General features: G+C 36.4%; 1 protein-coding gene across 3 annotated transcripts in view; it reads right to left on the reverse strand.

The window, feature by feature from the left end:
- Positions 1-219: 219 nt before the first annotated feature.
- CDK12 (cyclin dependent kinase 12) overlaps positions 220-19,731 on the reverse strand; it is a 41,460-nt gene continuing 21,948 nt past the window's right edge. For 2 of the 3 annotated variants that reach the window (XM_025280212.3, XM_006068550.4), the window contains exons 7-14: positions 17,645-17,701; positions 17,166-17,267; positions 11,596-11,673; positions 10,497-10,613; positions 9,967-10,098; positions 8,386-8,597; positions 7,000-7,452; positions 220-3,095 (exon numbers count right to left, since the gene is read on the reverse strand). In XM_025280212.3, the coding sequence (XP_025135997.1) occupies positions 2,383-3,095; positions 7,000-7,452; positions 8,386-8,597; positions 9,967-10,098; positions 10,497-10,613; positions 11,596-11,673; positions 17,166-17,267; positions 17,645-17,701 (1,864 nt within the window). In that variant the 3' untranslated portion in view covers positions 220-2,382. The remainder of the gene's footprint in view (positions 3,096-6,999; positions 7,453-8,385; positions 8,598-9,966; positions 10,099-10,496; positions 10,614-11,595; positions 11,674-17,165; positions 17,268-17,644; positions 17,702-19,731) is intronic. The other variant, XM_006068551.4, reaches the window with a different exon arrangement.

The raw sequence follows: 19,731 nt of genomic DNA on the forward strand, positions 1-19,731 counted from the left end.
ATCTTTTCTATTGAAAGGTTAGACTCCCAAATTGGGGATGGGGGTTGAAATGGGATCACACACACACACAAACACACACCACACACACACACTCACCCCCTTCCCTAATAGAAGGGATAGGGGAATGGAGACTTAAGTACATTATTTAGAGTATTTGGCATAATTAAAATTAAGAGTTGGGGAGGGAAAAACATTATTGATGACTGCTGATAACCAAAATACAATTAAAATATATAGAGATTTTATTCATATTTGATGGAAAACCAATTTTTCTCACTGGATACTTTTGAAAGGATCCAGGCTTAAGTTCTCTAGTCAAAAATGGGAGAGTTGGGTCCAATGTCTTTAATTCAAATATTCTAAAATACAAAGGCCCATGTCTGAGGACTAAGAAGTCAACAGACAAAAGGTTCAGATGAACTTTAATGCAATTTACCAACAGTATGTCAGTGAGCCTAGCAAATCTAACTGGACTCACTGGTATAAAAAGCCATCAATGCCAAAATGGCTAGAAGTTTCTCTTTTTAAATCAATGATTGGCCCTGAGGGCAAGGCCAGACCAAAACCCAGAGAATAATAAAGAAATACACACACCAGGTATCTGCCTATTTCAGTAACAGGGGAAGATAGTCTTCATGTAAGTATCAGAAGAGGATTCTTCTTTAATTTCTTTACATTTTTTTTTTTTTATTAACGCATCTCTCTCTCACAAGTAGTGTTTATTTTTTAATATATGAACTTGGCATTGAAACATAAAACTTTACTTGAGTTCTGTAAACTATTCTCCAAGATACTGAAACACATTTTGCCTTTTCTTTGTAAAGGGGGGCTTTCACAAGCATCTAGGTCTGTGCAGATAATTTCTATAAATGTGTATGTTTTAAAAACACATTATATGCTGGTACTCACACAGAACTGGAAGCCAGAATGAGAAACCTCCCAGGTTATCCCATCCTGAAAGTCTTCCCCTCTTTCATTTTCTGATAATAAAGCAAAATTCTTGCCACGAAGTCGTAATTTAACTCCTTTTACCAAAACCAAATCTCTCTGGAGGAAAATCTTTAAAAGAATTGGCAGGATATTCATGCTGATATGTGTGTATGTCAATACTGTTCCTTCTTATGGGATACTCTTTTAAAATTACTTTTTTTAAAAAAGGTCTCAGGTAGTGATATATCTTCAGAAAAATATTCACCCTAAACTAAGTTACATTTCCATGTATTTTCAGGATGTATTTTTTTTTCCTCTTTGACAATATTACAATGCTCTGTTTCAAAGGTTTTTTTTTTTTTACATAAAAAAATATGTGTAAACAGTATGCTAACTGATGTTACTAACCCTCCAGGTATGGAGGGATCATCTCTAACCCTACCTTAGCAGCAATGTCCTAGGCTGTTTGCATCTACAAATCAACTTCACCATCAGAACATGGTTAAAAAAAAAAAAATTCAGAATTGAAGATTTACAGAGAACAATATAGGAGTTTGAATTTCCTTTCCTTTATTTCAAAAAGTAAAGAATTATCCCAGGTTCTTGGGCATCTCAACAATTAATTTTTTTTCCAAACAAATGCCTCAAAAAGAGAGAGACAGAGAGAGAGAGAGAGAGAGTCTATAAAGATGGGATAAAAAAGGTAAAGAGATGGGATAAAGTCTACCTACTTGCCCAAGAATGCCACTTTCTACAACCTGCTTCACGTGCAGGGAGAGGGGGGGCATGTCTTTTCTCAAAGTGGAGCAAACTTTAAGAATGAGCAATTTATTTGGAAAAAAGGTATGTTCAAGATGCTCAATGGGTTAAAAAAAGAGTTCACTTGAAAGCAAAAATGTGAGATGGTGGAGAGGAAGGAAACATTTATTTAAACCAGCCAGTCACTCTGTTTCCCTTAAAGCAAAAGCCTAAGAGCAGCTCAAATTCTGTGAACACTATTCTCTTAAAAAAAAAACAAACCAAAAACGAAAGAAACCAAAAAACCTAAATTCAAAAGAAACCATTAAAAAAAAAAACAAACTTTAAGAACCTCTCCTGAGCCATCTCAAAATTGAAACTGTTTCCTTCTTCTGCTCAAGAAGTGCAGGAAATGAACTAATTAAACATTTACTTTTCAATTTAATGACCCTCTCCATATTCTCTACTTGTATTTACTAGGTAGAGTTGAAGTAAATATTCTGACTATATCCCATCCAGGAGGAACTGGTGCCAATATCACTATTTTATAAGTCGCTTGCTAGGAGCAAGTGAGCAAGGAATACAACAGATAGCTTTGCAATAGCCAAATGCAGATGATTACCTCGCTCTGGCAAATTATTTCATTAAAGGCTCAGAGGACTGGATGGAAGAATGGATAGGGAAGGAATCTTTCAGGACTCTGAAGTCTCTAGGTTAGTAAGGAACTCCTCTCCCTCTTCCCCCTCTTGGAGGGACTCTCGTAGGCCCCCGATACACTTTGCCATAAGCAGAAGACTGAGCTGAGGCCCCCCAGTTAAGGCTTGCTCCTGAGCTGCTGGTCCCAGTGGTTCCTGGCCCCAGCTCCCCATAGTTTTGCAATTTGGTCTCTGCATGTACCACAGAGTTGCTGCTCCCCTCAGCCTTCAGGAATGGTTGCCCAACCACTGAGTGTAATGCTAAGGGGACCCTGGCAAAACGGAGGTCCTGGTCCCCTGGGAACTGCACTGACCCTGTGCCCTGGTAACTGCTGGACTCCCCAAGGTGGCTCACAGAGCCCGAGAAGGTCCTGTTCTTCACCAGGGTCTGGGCCAAAGATTCTGTCAAGGCTGGACCAGAGTTGCGTTCATCAGTGTCAGTGGCACTGAACCCTGTTTCAGGCCCATCAGTGTTTCCGTAAGTCCTGTTAGGATGGGGTCGGGTGGAGTAATCCATTGATCTCAAGGCCTGGTGCTCATGTGGCAGGTGGCCAGGAGGCTCTGCTTCAGGCTGGGATAAAAGTTGCAGCAAGGCGGCTGTCACGGCTGGGTTCAACTCCTGCGGGGCGCTGGAAAGATCGCCTTCAACCAGAGGGGGTGGAGGTGGCGGCGGTGGAGGTCCGGGGGGCTCAGGGGGCCTCTTCTCTGGTGGAAGAATGTGAGGAGGACATGCTGTGGAAGGGTTACTTCTTTTAAACACCATCTTAAAAATCACATGTGATTATAAACACAAACACACACACACACACTGCCCAACATAAACAAATATCAATATAAGTAACCAAATATATATAAAGCAAAAAACCTTGGGATCAGGAAATCGCAATTTATAAATAAAATCAAGTGATTAAAAGTAAAACAGTTGCATTCTGGATCTAACAGCTGGTGTTAAAATCATGTATTTCAAATGATTGTCCTGATTTTTGTCTGAGATCTCCTCCATTTCCTTCCTTAAGGAACTGTTCTAATATGTAGGCTGTTGGTAGCCTCCCCACCCCTTTTTGCTGTTGGATCAAAACATTAATGAAAATAAGTAGAAAGAAGGAAGATGAGAGGGAACAATACATATGCTGTGGTCACATATCTAGGACATAATCTTGCTGTACAACAGGAAACTTTGTATGGACTTAGCTAACACATTTTACAGAATGTTTGATGATATCAGGTTAACACGTAAAATAAAGCTAGAAGAATATACAGGTGAGATGTAATTAGTAAAAACCTTTCATTACCATCATGTATACACATACACTTGCTTCTCCCAGTTTGAGCTCCTTCTCCCCATAATCACAGTCTGAAGAAAACCACCGTACTGTCATTCAGCTTCCTATGTTACAGTAATTATAAAAAGTCACTACAGCAATGTCATGCAGAATGGGCTGTTGATAAACATTTGTTTATCTTGGAGACAGTGAGAAGAGTATTTAGAAATGTATTGAACTAATACTATACTCTGTCTTTCCAAAGGTCTTACTAGAACCACTCCCTAGACATTTTGTTACCCACAACTGGATTAATTTGCCTAACCATGGCAATCATTGTCTGATAATGAACTCCTGCCAAGGCAAGAGACTAGAAATGTAAAATGGTGTGAGTTTGAGGACACACAAAACCAAGTAGTCAGAACCATGCCTATAGAGAGTTGGGAGTCACCTTGCTGAAGAAAAGACTGTTTTGGGATATCTTTCAAATGACTGATTTTTCTGTTCCCTAATGAAGCATAGTTTTAAATGTCCATATAATCAATTCTTTATTATGAGACAGTGATATAAAGTCATTACTCAGGCAAGCCAAAAGTAGTTTTTATAATTATAACAATTAGGTATTTTGGTAGCATATATACCACAATTATATTTTGCAAAAACAATCAGTAAAGTAAGCATACCCTTAGTGGGCAGATGAAAGTATTCTGAAAATACTACAAAATTGTTGCGCAGTGGGAGGATAAGGTCAGGTGCTATACGTAAATACAATTAGGGTGACCAAGAGTCCCAATTGCCTGAGACTGAAGGAGGTTCCCAGGTTTAAAACTTTTGGTTTTAAAACCAGGACAGTACAAGGACAAGTTGATCATCCTATATACAGTACCCACTCAATATTTTGTTAACAGACTGGCTGGCTGACTAGATGGTAGAGAAAGCTAAATTAAAGGATGAAAAATTAGCTATAGAAAACTCACAACTTGAAAAGTAGACATCCAAAAACAGGAAAGCTAACTGGACTACAAATATCTCTAGATTTCAGAGTTTTTCACTATCAACACTACACATCTCACTACATAAGAACATCACAGTACCAGTTATTTAAAAAAGTATTTTTGGTCTATACATGAAATGGAACACCAGTTTTGTTTTTGTTTTTTTTTTAATACTAAAGGGCAAACAACTTTAAAAATGCCTAACTGCAAAAATGGACAAAGCTAAGCTTATTTTCTTCCATCTATACTACATTTCATATTTAAACTTTGCCTTTTATACAAATAGTTTAGTTGTATTTCAATAGAACTAATTCTTGAGCTCACATTCTTTCACATTTATGAGAGGACGAAAACTATTTCAAAATAGCAAAGGCAGACTGGTTGTAAAGAACTATTAAAGGCTAATAAAACATCTTAAGAATTAAAAATAAAGATCACATTAAAAAAAACATAGTTATAAGATTTAAAGTGTTAACAATATTGCCAACCCTTAACAGTCTGTACCAGTGGTGAGAGGGATCAATGAAATATACAAATAACTGAAAATTTCATTTTACTAATTAGATTCAACCATAACCATTTCTCAACAAGTACAGAATAGCTAAGTGAAGTGAAGTCGCTCAGTTGTGTCCGACTCTCTGTGACCCCATGGACTGTAGCCCACCAGGCTCTCCTCTGTCCGTGGGATTTTCCAGGCAAGAATACTGGAGTGGGTTACCATTTCCTTCTCCACAGAATAGCTAAATAGTAGCCAAAGGGATAGATTTTCACTTTCTCTGGCTAACTCAGTCTGCCCTCTGGTGGAAGTGCTGATGAACAGCAAAACAGCCACATGAGAGGTAGCAGGAGCAAGATAGTGGAAGAGAGTCACCAACTGGATAATCCAGAAGTGACTGAAATAATTAGTGATGGCATTTTTACTCTCCTCTGAAAAATAAATCCAGTAATTTCTGGCCATGAGCCAGGCCTAAATTTTAGTTCATTTTCACCATTTGGCTGATAGCTTGTTGACTTAATTATTGGGTGAATTTCTTTCAATCACTATGCCATTTAACTTGAATAACTTCTTTCAGTTACTGATTATAATTTTGTTTTGGTTGGTGAGGGGGTGGGTGGTGGTACGAGGGAAGAGAGTATGAGAGATGAGACAAAGAGACCTGCTTTAATTCTAGATTTGCTTTCTCTGTTATTCCACATCCCAGAGTCTCTTAAAAACTATTGGAATTGTTATGACAAAATAGCAAAGCGAGTTAAGAAACACATTCATTAAGAAAGTACAGGAATTCTAGTTCTGCCTCTGCCAATAATATGGTTCCAGTAGTGGGACCACAGATAGGCTTATTTAAATTCCCTAGATTGCAGTTTCCTTATCCACAAAGTCAAGAGGGTAATTTATTTGTTATCTTTTTTGTAAAACTTTACATACAATAACTTATTTGATCCTGTACCAGTGGAAATAAGGCATATACTCTGCACCAACCGATTTGAAATGTGAATGCAACACCCTAAAAATTGAAGGTTAGTGTACTCCAACAGCCCTTGTACATCTTCTCATTTCCCCAATTCATGGGGTCTTCATGGACAGCAAAAATTTCCAAGGAGTTGAAAACACAGATAAGTAAAGATTTTAGAAATAAAGACTGTGAATCAGAATTGACTAGAAAATTTAAACTTCTTTTCCCTCTAATAAATTGCATGCTGTGCTTATGTAAGATCAAGGTATACAATTTCCTTTTTTCAATTTTTAAAAAATAATAATGTTCAGTTCCTAATCTGGGGTCCATTCACTTATCCTTCAGGAATACAGATTTAAAGAAATCATTTTTATATGCTATTTTTTTGGAAAGGAAATGTACGGTGTTAATTACCTGCTTAGAAATCTTCTCAAATCATTCTTTGGGAGATTAACAATGATATTTTATTAGGGCTTTCTTGACTGTATGTTTCCAGGAACTCAGTACCTAGCATTCACTGTTCTAGAGTACAAGTGGCTATTTGTACAATCTGATAATGGTTTGCTTGGAAGGCAGATTTTCAAGTGCTAGTACTAGTTGACCACCACGCACACAGTGGTTCAAGATGCATCACTAGCTACGGCTGTGGTTTTCTTGTGTGAGAACATAGGGACTTTACTTACCTACTTCCTAGGAAATGGAAAAATGGAAAAACAATCAGTACACGAAAGGTGTTTTAAGAAGCTTTGAGACTTAAATAAAAGAAGCTGGGCAAGAAATACATCACTTGGTGCTATGGTCTTCTGTAGACTAAGTTACAGAAAAACTGAAACTGAGGCCACTGATGTGAAAAAGAAAACATTAGAGATTTTTAAGAGGATCAACAGCACCTGAGCTCAATGAGATTCATGACCGGTCTGTTTACCTGCTGCCTCCTCCTGTGGCATTGTGGGAGTTCTTCGGGGCCCCTGTGGCCCACTGTTCTTGTCACTGTTGTTTTCCTCCAGGTTGCCTGCTGGCTCCTGGGTTTTCATCAGTTGACTCAAAAGAACTGCCAACATATTCTGCATGTCAGCTGGTGTGCTTGAAGCTTCAGGGGTTGTCTGTTCTGCTGAAGGTTGGACCGCTGGGGCAGGGGCTATCTCCTTCAAAGATTCCTCTGGGGCTGTGGGCTCTGAGTCCTGCTGTTGGGAAGTGGCAGCCGTTAGGGCACTGATGGACTGGTTCAGGGCCTCCAGCTGCTGCTGCATCTCTGGGTTGGAGTGGATGTTAAGCAGCTGTGCCATCTGAGGAATGCTCAGGTCTGTTTGGCTCTGCAGCAGGTTCAGTAACACTGCCAATTCACTTTGATTCAACTGCTGTGTGATATCACCGAGGCCTGTGGAGAGACAGTGGAACCAATATAAGAGGATGAGGTGAGGCAAGGCAAGGACCTTTGCCGTCTTCAACTGACAATAGCAACTTACAATATCCAATGAATGAAGTTTCATTTTGAATGTCTCATTTTTCATGCCTCCAATTGTGACACATTTGTTATTCTTTATATTTTCACTTAAAAATACAGGGACTAATTAAAATATCTCTGTATTGTAAGTAAAAGTGACTTTATCTATATTCTTCAAGATCAGTGATTTTCAGCCCTTACTGTACATCAGGAGAGATTTAAAATTCAGAAGCCTTAGGTCCTATCCCTAGAAATCTGGCAATTGTTCGGAGGTGTTTATGTTTAAAGCTTTTTAGACGATTATAATGTGCAGCCAGTGTTGAAAGCCACTGTTTTAAATAGATAATGAAGGAAAAGTGAGCGAAGGAAGGAAGTTGTAATTCAGAAAAAACGGTTGTACCACAGGAGAGCTACTTTGTTGTTTATAAAAATTCACTATTACACAGTTTTGGATATATTTAGATCAAATAACAGTCCACAGGACTAACTACATTTAGTGACTATGATTTAACATGATTAAATTCTAAGGTCTTATCAGATCTAACACAGACAGGGCTCTGATTATACGTTACCGAGCCATGGGTAAACTAATCTTTAAATTCAGCTTACCTAATTCACTAATTTATGCCACACACTGAATTGAGATATTAGTTTTCAGGATAGGGAAATAATCTATTTTAAGTTTTCTAGACCACATGTATAAAACTGGGCTTATCTCCTTTTCCCCTTACATAATGAGGATATCAACTCTTTAATTCTTCAGTGGCTAAAAATTAAAACACACACACAGACACAAATCCTTACACTTGACCTTCAAAATCTGCCAAGTGCTTAATAAAAGCACAAAGGCTCCTTCCCAGCACTGACCTATTGCATCCCCAGCCCCAGGTTCCACCTTGCCAGGAGCAGGCTGAGGTGGTGCTGGGCTGCTGTTCTTTACAGGCTCAGCACTTGTCCCTGAGATAGTTTCTTTTCGAGAGGCTTTGGGTGGAGGTGGCTCTTCTACCAAAACACCACTTTGTCGCTGCCGTCGCCGTTTCTTACTCCATAATTCATGGCAATCCTGCCAGTGGGGGAGGCTGGAAAAAGACAAAAGGGGAAATGTGTGTGGGAATGTGCACTACTGAGTGAATGGAGGAACAAGAGATTAAAATGGGAAGGCAAAGAGCAAGGGGAAATGGAAAGGATAAAGAAAATATAAAAATAACCAGAAAAGTTAGTAAACAGCAGCAGCGTAAATAGAATCATGGCATATGGTAGTCTGAGGAACTAAAGATCCAAATGCCCAAAGGATTTCTTTCTACAGTGAGAAATGAAGATCTTGCTAATAACAGAGACACACACACCTGCTCTATAAAAATGTCCATAATTCCAGTCAAAATGGTTAAGTTTTATAATTGTTTGTGCTTAGCATAACAAAAATTAAGGAGACTTTTTTTTCTTGGTCAAATTTTAATAGGGAATAAACAGACCAAAGGTGACTGCCTTCTTAATATTTACAAAAAGCCCAGGCAAGGTAGTAATTTAAATCTTGGAACCACATGAGCACATTGTAATTAAACGATCTCTGTGTAAAATCAATGTGTTACTTGGTCTCTAAGGACCAAAAACTGGTTCATTTTTTCTTTCTGCCCATTGAATTTCCATGACTGAATATTTTCATTTGTGAGGTTTAATACATTTCTGGACTTTCCAATACTCAATAAATTCCAGTAAGTTAAATCTTACCACAACACAGATTACCACAGCCAAAATTTCCAATTTTTGCTAAAAAGCTTACATACTTCAGTCACATTCAATGCATCAAAATTCAAGCATAATAAATGAATTAGGACATTTCTTTGGATTATCAGATTTGTAGTTATTACCTGTTCATATACTAACATCTCATACATTTAAGATACAGTGTTCCTATAAGAAAGAAATGCCCATAAACTCTGACGTGAAAGTTATAATGCTGTCAGCGAAAGTCAAAGGTTTCTATCAGAATGTGAGATGGGGAGTGTAGAACCTCTGAGGATCCCACATAATAGAGAAAATTAATAAGATTCTGATAGAAGAAAGACACATTCAGAGACCATGTTTTCTACATAAAAATTCAGGACATATGGCCTGATAGATAGACAAACTACTGGTTCGATCCCTGGTCAGAAAACTAGATCTCACATGCCACAACCAGGAGTTCTCATGCCACAACTAAAGATCCCACATGCCATAACTAAGACCTGGTGCAGCCAAACAAATAAATATTTTAAAAAATAAATACATAAAATTAGGACTGTTCTTGCACGTATGGGATAACATGATCATTGCAGATATAAGGAATTAAAAAAGATGAAATGTTTAAAAACCTCTTTATTTGGTTGGCCACTGCAGCTTCTTTTTTTAAAAAACGTATTATTTTTAGTTTCTCAGGTTTAGAGTCACTACAAGGCCACCAGCACTTACTCTGGAGGATCCATTTTGCTGAGCTCAACATCTTTAAGGAAATCACTCTGTAGAGTCTGTTCAGCTGTACAACGTTTGCTAGGATCTAACGTCAGCATGTGGTCCAGTAAATCAAGTGCTGCTGAAGGAATGCTGTGGAAAGGAAGAGCAAAAGAATAAGTTCACAATTACTCCACAGTTCTTAAGCCTGTAACCTTATGCCAAAGGTCTCTGAATTTCCAACTCCATGTATCTCTGAATTTCCAACTCCATGTAAAAACCATGAGAAGGGAGTTGGAACCTGGCTAAACAAGAAAGCAGATTTGCTTCCACACAGGATTCAAGAAATGCAATAGTACCACAGGTAGAAAACATGAAGCCTTGAATGCAAGACTATGATGAAACTCATAATGCTCAAAAATAAAATGTTTTCCTACAGTGTGTTGGCATAATAAACTGGGATAGCACTAATTCCCCAGGGCAGGAAAAAGCTAAGTCCAAACAACAGCCAAACACATAAACAAATAGATGTACATATTTGTCAAACTCACAAAGAGAATTCTTCTCGTAGGCGCCTTCTATATTGCTTCTTCGGTTTCATTGTATTGAAGTAGGGCAGCTTGATAACATCAGGCCACACAGCTGGACAAGGGCTACCACAGAGTCGACTGAAAACAAAGCAAAAAGCAAGAACAAGGAAGTGAGTGAGCATTATAAATTTTAGCGATTCTAGAAGCAGAAATGATTACCTCCTCAAGTATGGGGGCTTTTGGCTTATTAAACTAAAAGGCATGCAGAGAGGTAAAACCTGACCTTACTGCTTTAAGGACAGAGGAGTTGGCTAAAAAATAGTAATGAGAAAATACTGGCACAATAGTCCAAAATGATTCACATATTTGGCTTTGTAAAACATGTTCTTAATGTCCCACATAGATTTTCATTACCAGTTTTGTTCTGTTCAGTTAGCACTAATTTCAAAGAGCTGAACTGGTCCTATAATGTCCTTGTTGAACTAGCAGAAGAGAGCTTAAGACTGGAATTCTGATGGAAAACTGAGTTTACTGCATAACACATAATGGGTTATACACCATCTTTTTAAAAAAGTGTATATTAGCTTGTCATATTCTTCCCTTTAATCTTATTGCAAAACAAAACAAAAAAACAAAATTCAAATTCCATCCCAATCCCAGACCTTACCCAAACCCTCTATTAAAGGCTCTCTTTTATAACTATCTGTTTACATAATGCATCACTTACTAAACTCTGAGTTCTTTGAAGGCAGGGACCTAGTTCTGAATCCTAAAGTTTAACAGTGATAGGAATTTGTTAGAGAATAGGCTCAATGAATGTTTACTGAATAAAGTTGATCTTAATCTAACCTAAATAAGAATAAACAACTATTCTGAAAACAGTATGCTTTTACATGAAGAACTAATAAAAACTATGCAAATTAAGTAAGTGAAATACACTTACTTACATATATAAGTATGTACAGCCCATGACAAAATATATGGTAAACCTGACTGAAGAGAAACTTACTTGGACCTAAGGAGCATAAAATCATTTAGTAGAATGAATGAAAAGTATTAGAAATTAAAGGATGAGATTACTGATCAACCTTGGGCACTCAGAGCACATACACAGCTGTACCTGATCAGTTCTAGCTGAGCCAGTTCCAGATTGGCTTGAAAAATAGGCTTCTTTGTGAATAGTTCCCCAAGAATGCATCTAGAAATAATAAAATTGAGAGGTCAGAAGAGAAATCCCTGGAGCTTATTTAAAATGTATTTCAATAAACTTTTATAGTGTATCAGGTTACATCTAATATACTAAAAAAGCCCAAAACTAAGGGCCTGACTTTCATAAAAGAAAATACTTCTTATGGTGAAAATAACATTAAGGATTAAGATTTGCTGGTAGATCAAATTTTTGCCACCTATAAAGGACAGTCTATAAGCAGAAACAAGAAGTCAAGGGACTTTCCTGGTAGTCCAGTGGTTAAGACTCTGTGCTTCCAATGCAGGGGGCATGTGCTTAATCCCTGATGGGAGAACTAAGATCCTACATGTCACATAGTGTGGCAAAAAAATAAAGAAAAAAGGAGTCAAGAGTCCTTTTCTACCAATTCCACTGTAAATTTAAGGAAATAGCTAAACACTAAAAAACTCCTCACTTCAATTTTACAAAGATGCTGAGCAATTCCAGTAAGAATAATATTAGCCTTTTTCTTCATCTGCCCTGCAGAATGGGCACTATATACAGCCCTCTTGACATTATATTTCTAAAGTTCATTGTCATCAGTCAGAATCAGTTTCAACAAGACTTTCAAATATATTATGCTTAAATTCTTTCACCATTTTGAAAAGGCCTTTCAAAACTATATTGATATATTTACACAGTCTCCAAGTATCTCTCCATAAATTATTTATTAATTATAAAAGGAAAACTAGTAACTATTTAGTAGTGAAAAAAACACCACCTTAGCTAAGTGACCAAAGTAACATCCCCAGAAAAAGGCAAGCAGGGTTCATGTGAGTACAAATGTAATACCTTAAAAAGAACACTTCTGAAATATAAAAGAATGAAATTCTGCCATCTGCAACATGGATGGACCTAGAGGGTATTGTGCTTAAGTGAAATAAGTCAGACAAATATAGTATATTACCATTTATATGTATAATCTAAAAAATAAAATGAATGAAAGAATGTAACAAAACAAAAACAAACTCACAGATATAGGGAAAAAACTAATGATTACCAGTGGGGAGAAGGAACTGGAAAAGAGCAATATAGAGGTAGGGGATTATGTATAAAATAAATAAGCTACAAGGACAGGAATACAGTCAATATTTTACAGTAACTTGAAATGGAATATAATCTACAAAAATTTTGAATTATTATGTTGTATACCTGAAACTAATATTTTAAATTAACTAAACTTCAAATTTCAGCCAAAATCAAAACCGAAAAAAAGCCAAGTAACTGTTCCAGATTAAGAATGAAAACTAAATGTAATATGTGCTACTAAACTGGATCCTCTATTACATGAGGTATTGTTGCCAGGACATTATGAGCGTACTGACAAAATTAGTGTGTGAATATATGGAACTACTGGAGAAGGAAATGGCAACCCACTCCAGTGTTCTTCCCTGGGAAATCCCACGGACAGAGGAGCCTGGCGGGCTACAGTCCATGGGGTCACAAGAGTTAGACATGATTTAGCAACTACACGACCACCACTACCATATAAAATTACTTTCAAATGGTTCTGGAAAAAAGATATATATATAGTACACATATACAAACATACATTTTATTCTATGAATATACTGTATGTTATAATATATGTAAGTACATATATATATTATATATACATACAACATACACACACACACATATATTTATATGTGTATATATATACACAAACATACATTTTATTCTATGAATATACTGTATGTTATATTTGTACATATATATACATGCAACATATTTATATATGTGTATATATATAGATATAAAATATATGAATATAAAAGAAATGTAGGGCTTCCCTGGTGGCTCAGTGGCAAAAAAATCTGCCTGCCGATCAACGCAGGAGACACGGGTTCAATTTCTGATCTGGGAAAATCCCACATGCTACAGAGCAACTAAACCCTTGCACCGCAATCACTGACACTGCGCTCTAGAGTCTGGGAGCCGCAACTACTGAAGCCCATGCATCTAGAGACCATGCTCTGCCTGCGACAAGAGAAACCACCACAGTGAGAAGCCTGAGCACTGCAACTAGAGACTAGCCCCCGTTAGTCACAACCAGAGAAAAGCCCATGCAGCAACAAGACCAAGCACAGCCAAATATAAATAAATAAAATTATTTAAAGAAGGAAATGTGGCAAGTTAAAAATCAGTAAAACTAACATAAATGATCTTAAAATAATTATGTTGAGTAAAAGCTGCCAATGTGAAAAAAGAACATGTACATTATGATTCTATTTACCACAAAATTCTAGAAATATAAATCAATCTAAAGAGCGAGCAGGTGGGTGTGGGGAATGGGATGATGTGGACAGTAAAGAGGGACTACAAAGGAACACATGGATAATTTTGCAGCACATTACTTTGGTTGTGGTGATGGTTTCACCAATGTCAAAACAAATTATACACGTTAAATATATGCAGTTTATTATAAATATCAATTGAAAGGTTCAAAAAATTAGTAAATCTGAATAAAGACTATACTAACATTCTTTGTACTATCCTAGTATCTTTTCTAATTATTTCAAAATAAATTTAAAACATGAAAAAAATTACATCAATACTCTATACTTTTTTATACCTGAAATATTTTTTTCAAAATGTGAGGAAAGAAAAAAAAAAGGACAACAAATCTCTTTTCCGGCCTGTGTTCTGAAATGAGATTTATTTACAAATACTCCTGAAACCAGTGTTTACAGTCAGCCCTCCATATTTGTAGGTACCATATCCACAGATTCAACCAACCATGAACTGAAAATATTCAGAAAATAAATTCCAGAAAGTTTCAAAAAAATCAAAACTTAAATTTGCCACGCTGGCAACTACTGGAACATTTACAGTGTTTAGGTATTATAAGTAATCAGAGATTATTGAAAATATAGTGGAGGATATGTGGGAGGGTGTGTGTAGGCTATATGTAAACACTATACTATTTAATATAACACACTTGAGCATTTTGTAAACACTACACTATTTAATATAACACACTTGAGCATCCCAGGATTTTGCGTGCAAGGGGTCCTAGAACCAACCCTGCTGTAGGCATGGAGGGACGACTATAATACAGTTTAACTTTGAAATTCTTTAGCTTGACAAAATTTGAGAAAGCAAACAAACGTAGCTTTTAAAGTTATCAGCAACTTTCTTTTAGCATTTGTTAACCTCAAATTCTTACTTCCAACAGTCTCTCAAACCTTATTCAGAGAAAGAAAAGTGTAAGCAAAATTTGTTTCTAATATTAACTGCCAAATCAAATTCCAAATACAGTGTTATCACAACAGGTAAAATAAAACACAGAAAGAACAACCCTGCTGAGTTTACAGACTCTAGGTACAATGTGTTGTATTTGTCTGTGTGGCTTCTCTCTTGATTTTCACACTGAACTGCTCTGCTCCATCGATTAATTCTGCCAAGAACATCCCACAAAAACATCTTCAGAGAGACTACCACGAATCACCAAAGTATTAAGTGCACATCAAAAGTCAAGCAAAATCTCAATTCAATAAGTCACTGAGCTTTTAAAGAAAGCATAATTTTCTACAATTTTAATTTTCAACTGTGTTTTTGTGTTTTCAGTTTCTAGTCCTTCAGTGAGGAAGATATCATTATGTAATCAACACTTGGCTACTGCATTGAGGTGGTAGATTGCACAGAAATAATACCAACAGAGCTATGAACTTTCCCTGTGCATCTTAATGGGGCGTTAACTTCAGAGCCTAGCTGTGACAATTTAAAAGCTAATACTGTTAAAGCAAATAGTCCAGAACACAAACATACCAGCTTGAGTCTAAAATTTAACTAAAGCTTCATTTGAGTTGGGTAGGCTACTACAGAAATTAAGCTCTTTCTCCATCACCCTTTTTAATTTTGAAATAAAAGCCCCGTAGTTCTCCTTTGAAAGAATGACATTAATAGAGGAGAGAAAGGATGGAAAAAAGTGATATTGCTCCCTGTGAAGTATATGTGTCAGAATCCTAAAGTATGGAGGTCAAGGTCAGTGTGCATAAATAATACAGCTTAAGAAACAATTAACTAACATGACCTATATAAAATGTCTATGCCCCTAACATACAAACTGTGGTCTCTAAATATAATTTTCTACTAAAAGGACACCTTAAGAGAAATGGCCAATTCTAGGTCTGTGGCAGGAAATGAACTAGATGAGACTAGAACCAGAAAACAATAGAGGCTATCAATTCAACTATGGTTGAGTCAAAAGGTCCCAAGAATTAACCTGAATAAACTCCCAATGACTGACGTCTGGACAGTTTGAAGAGGAATAAGGATGATAACTCTAATGAATTAAAACATGTCCAATATGTTTAAATCCATGAGTTCATAATGACACTAAAAACCAAACCCTAAACAACCTCTCTCTGGTCATCTTTGGAGGATAACAGTAAGCCACCTTATTATTTTGAAAACTGGTAAATAAAATGAAAGATTTAAACCGTTAATAAAACCCTTTAAAAAACTTTTTTTTGGCCCCACCCAGGTGGCTTGTGGAATTTCAGCTCCCCAACTAGGGGCTGAACCCATGCTCTCACCAGTGAAAATGTGGAGTCTTAGTCACCAGACTGCCAGGTAACTTCCTAATTAAGCCTTTTCAATATCATTTGTACCCAAGGTTAGCCAAATAGATAACCTTTCTTTATTCCAAGAAAGAATAAAATGATTAGAATATCATACCACAAAAAAACTCAAATGAATTGATGGATACAGACCACTAATAGCTAACAACACTTCCAAACAAGACAATTACATATTATTACATAAAGTGGTGTGTGTATATGTAACTCCAATAGGGGTGAATATTTTATTAGACATTGTTTAGAACTGCCTGTGTAAGAGGATAATAAAAAGTTGACTAATTTGTAATGGATTTTTTAAATTGTTTTTAAATTTTCTACAGATAATGCACCCAGTTATTGCCTGTACTCTGGACAAGAGGCTCCCACCACTTCCTACCCCCAACTAGGATATACAAGTGACTATGTGATCTGTCAGAAGTACACAAAACCATCTGTAAAATAGTTTCAGGGTCAGTGGGTATTGGGAATCAGACCTGAATTCACCTACAATTTATAGGAAATAAAAATAGAGAACTATGCTTAAAAAATCACCACGAAGATGCAATCAGCAAAGTCTAGATGGTGAGAAACTCTATAGGACAAATAAACCAATTTCTTCTAAAAAAAAAAATTATAAAGAGGGGGGACCTAAGAGAGATGGAGGGGGAATCTATAATTAAAAGATGAGATATCAATTGCAATCTATGAATCTTATTTGAAACTATGTATCTGATATTAAGAAATATTTAACAGATTTCTTTGAACTCTGGCTAAAAGTTGATCCCTATTCTTTTGAACTTAAAGAAGAGCTGCAAAAAAACAAATGGAGACATAAAACATGATACAAGTTCATCAGTATGTGAGTTACAAACAAAAAAAAGATGAAAGGAATCTTACCCACAGCTCCAAACATCTATTGCTGGTGTATAACGCTCCTCTCCCAGCAGAAGTTCTGGAGGTCGGTACCACAGAGTAATAACTTTGTTTGTATAAGGACGGCTGAAAAATAAAATACAACCATGACATAAATTTACAATGGCTTCTGATGAAAAATACTTGTATAATTAAATGTAAATTAAAACAGCTGTCAATTGGAGATGGGATCATCAAAACAGCTCCATAGCAACCTAACAGTTCAAAAGTAAACTTGACAGAAGATGATGAAGAAATAACTTCCATTCCAATTTGGGTTGATTTATTTCAGTCTAAAGCAGGTTCAAGAAATCAGAAAGAATTAAGTGTCTAAAATCTAGGTGGTAACACATTTAGAAAATTATGGAACTCTTTGGTTACGGCAATTTACAGAATACTAGCATATCCAAGAATAAAAAGGACTTTTTCCTATTTTCCATATGTAATTTTGATGAATGACTCACCTCTCTTCAGAATTATAGAGCCGAGCAAGTCCAAAATCTGCTAGTTTGATCTGCCCACTGTAAAACAAAAATAATTATTTTCATAAGTAACAACAGGAGCTTCCAAATTACACTTAAAAAGTCAAGTTGCTGGGACTTCCCCGACAGTACAGTGGTTAAGACTTGGAGTTTCTGCTTCAGGGGGCACAGGTTCAATTCCTGATCGGGGAACTAAGATCCCACATGCAACAAGATGAGACCAAAAAAAAAAAGTCAAGTGCTAATTTAGGAGTTAAAGGAATTACAAAAATGAATTTTAACCTTTTAGTTCTGCTCTTAACGGTAACTCTCCCAGATTAAGTTTCTTTGACCACACCATTCCACAAAGCCTAAGGGAGTTTTTTTTAGACTACTATTATGTTTTTGGATATGATTCCTTAACTAAACATTTATTTCTTGGCAAACAAAAGTGACTAGAACCTGCTAGATTAAATACTTATGGTTGGGAAAAAACTGAATGGGCTATTTTAGATTAAGGGAGATTTAAGAGGCCTAACAACTAAATCCAATTCATAATCCCTGACTGAGTCTGGTTTGAACAAATTAGCTCCACAAAAGACTGTTTTTTTATTCCGGCCACGCCATGGGGCTTGCTGGATCTTAGTTCCCCGACCAGGGATTGAATCTGGGCAACAACAGTAAAAGTGCCAAGGCCTAACCACTGGACTTCCAGGAACTCCCTACAAAAGATATTTTTGACATAACTGAAAAAACAAAATATGGACTGTTAGAAAATAATATATAATAATTCTGTCAGAGTATTTAGAGTCAAACATACTGATGTAATTTACTTTAAAATAAAGGCAGAAAAATAAGGGAGCAAATACAGCAAAATGTTAATTGTTACATAATGTTGATGTTAAAAGACCACATCCATGTTTCACTCTGCTAAATATCCTTCCTTTGACATTGAATGAAGTAATATTTTAATAAAATGCAACACAAAATGCTGGGAAACTATTTAAAACCCATAATTAACTATTGGATTAATCATACCTATCTCAATTTTTGTGTATAGTTTATGTTACCTCTTGGGGAATGAAAAGCCAGTTGACTTTTTTTAAAGGACTGGGGATATCTCAGGTGTTTGATAGCTCAGATCTAGCAGAAAAATGAGATAGAAGAGAGGGAAAAAAGGCTCTTCTATGAGGTGCTCCTCAAAATCTGAGCAATAGGACAAAATATTAAAACCAGGTAACTACTAGTAACAAAATTTTACATTAAATCAACTCAACATTCCTAGTAAAGATTATGGGCACCTTACCCACTTGTCCCATACCTCATGACATTTTAAGTTCAATTTATAAGCAATTTCTGAGAAAAGCAAAAGGAAAGAAATAGCTGTCTTGAGTCCTATATTGAGACAAAAAGGGTTCCTCAAATTCCTTGGCATCCTTACTTTGATCCCAAGACTCAATGTAAGTTCTACTATGGTACGACTTAAAAGTTAAAATGGCAATAGAGGCACTTTCTTGGTGATCCAGTGGTTTAAGAATCAGCCTGCCAATGCAGGGAACACGGGTTTAATACTTGCTCTGGGATGATTCCATTTGCAGCAAAGCAACTAAGCCTGTGCACCACAACTATTAAGCCCAAACTCCGCAACCAGAGAAGCCACAGCAGTGAGAAGAAGCCTGCACTCCGCAGCTAGACAGTAGCCATTGCACACTGCAACTAGAGAGAGTCCAGGTGTAGCAACAAAGACCCAGTACAGCTAAATAAATGAATAAAATTAGCAATTAATTAATTAAATAAATAAAAATTTTTAAAAGATGGTGGAAATGATAAAATGTATTAAAAAAAAAATAGCAATAGATATATGGTTATGGAAAATCAGGCTAGACCTAAGTATCACCAGAACCTAGTTTATTTCCTAATCCATCCCCGTACCCTCTTACTCTCAGTAGATAACCTTCTTCGCTGGAAACAGATGTCATCTGTTAGGTGGGAGCTATTTAACATTGTTTTACCTATACTTATTTACACCTCTAACCTTGCTTTCTCCTTTTCCTTCAATTACAGAAAAAATGTGTCAATCTCTTTTCCTG

Source organism: Bubalus bubalis, chromosome 3 (assembly GCF_019923935.1).
Source record: "Bubalus bubalis isolate 160015118507 breed Murrah chromosome 3, NDDB_SH_1, whole genome shotgun sequence".
In the NCBI taxonomy this organism is placed as follows: Eukaryota; Metazoa; Chordata; class Mammalia; order Artiodactyla; family Bovidae; genus Bubalus; species Bubalus bubalis.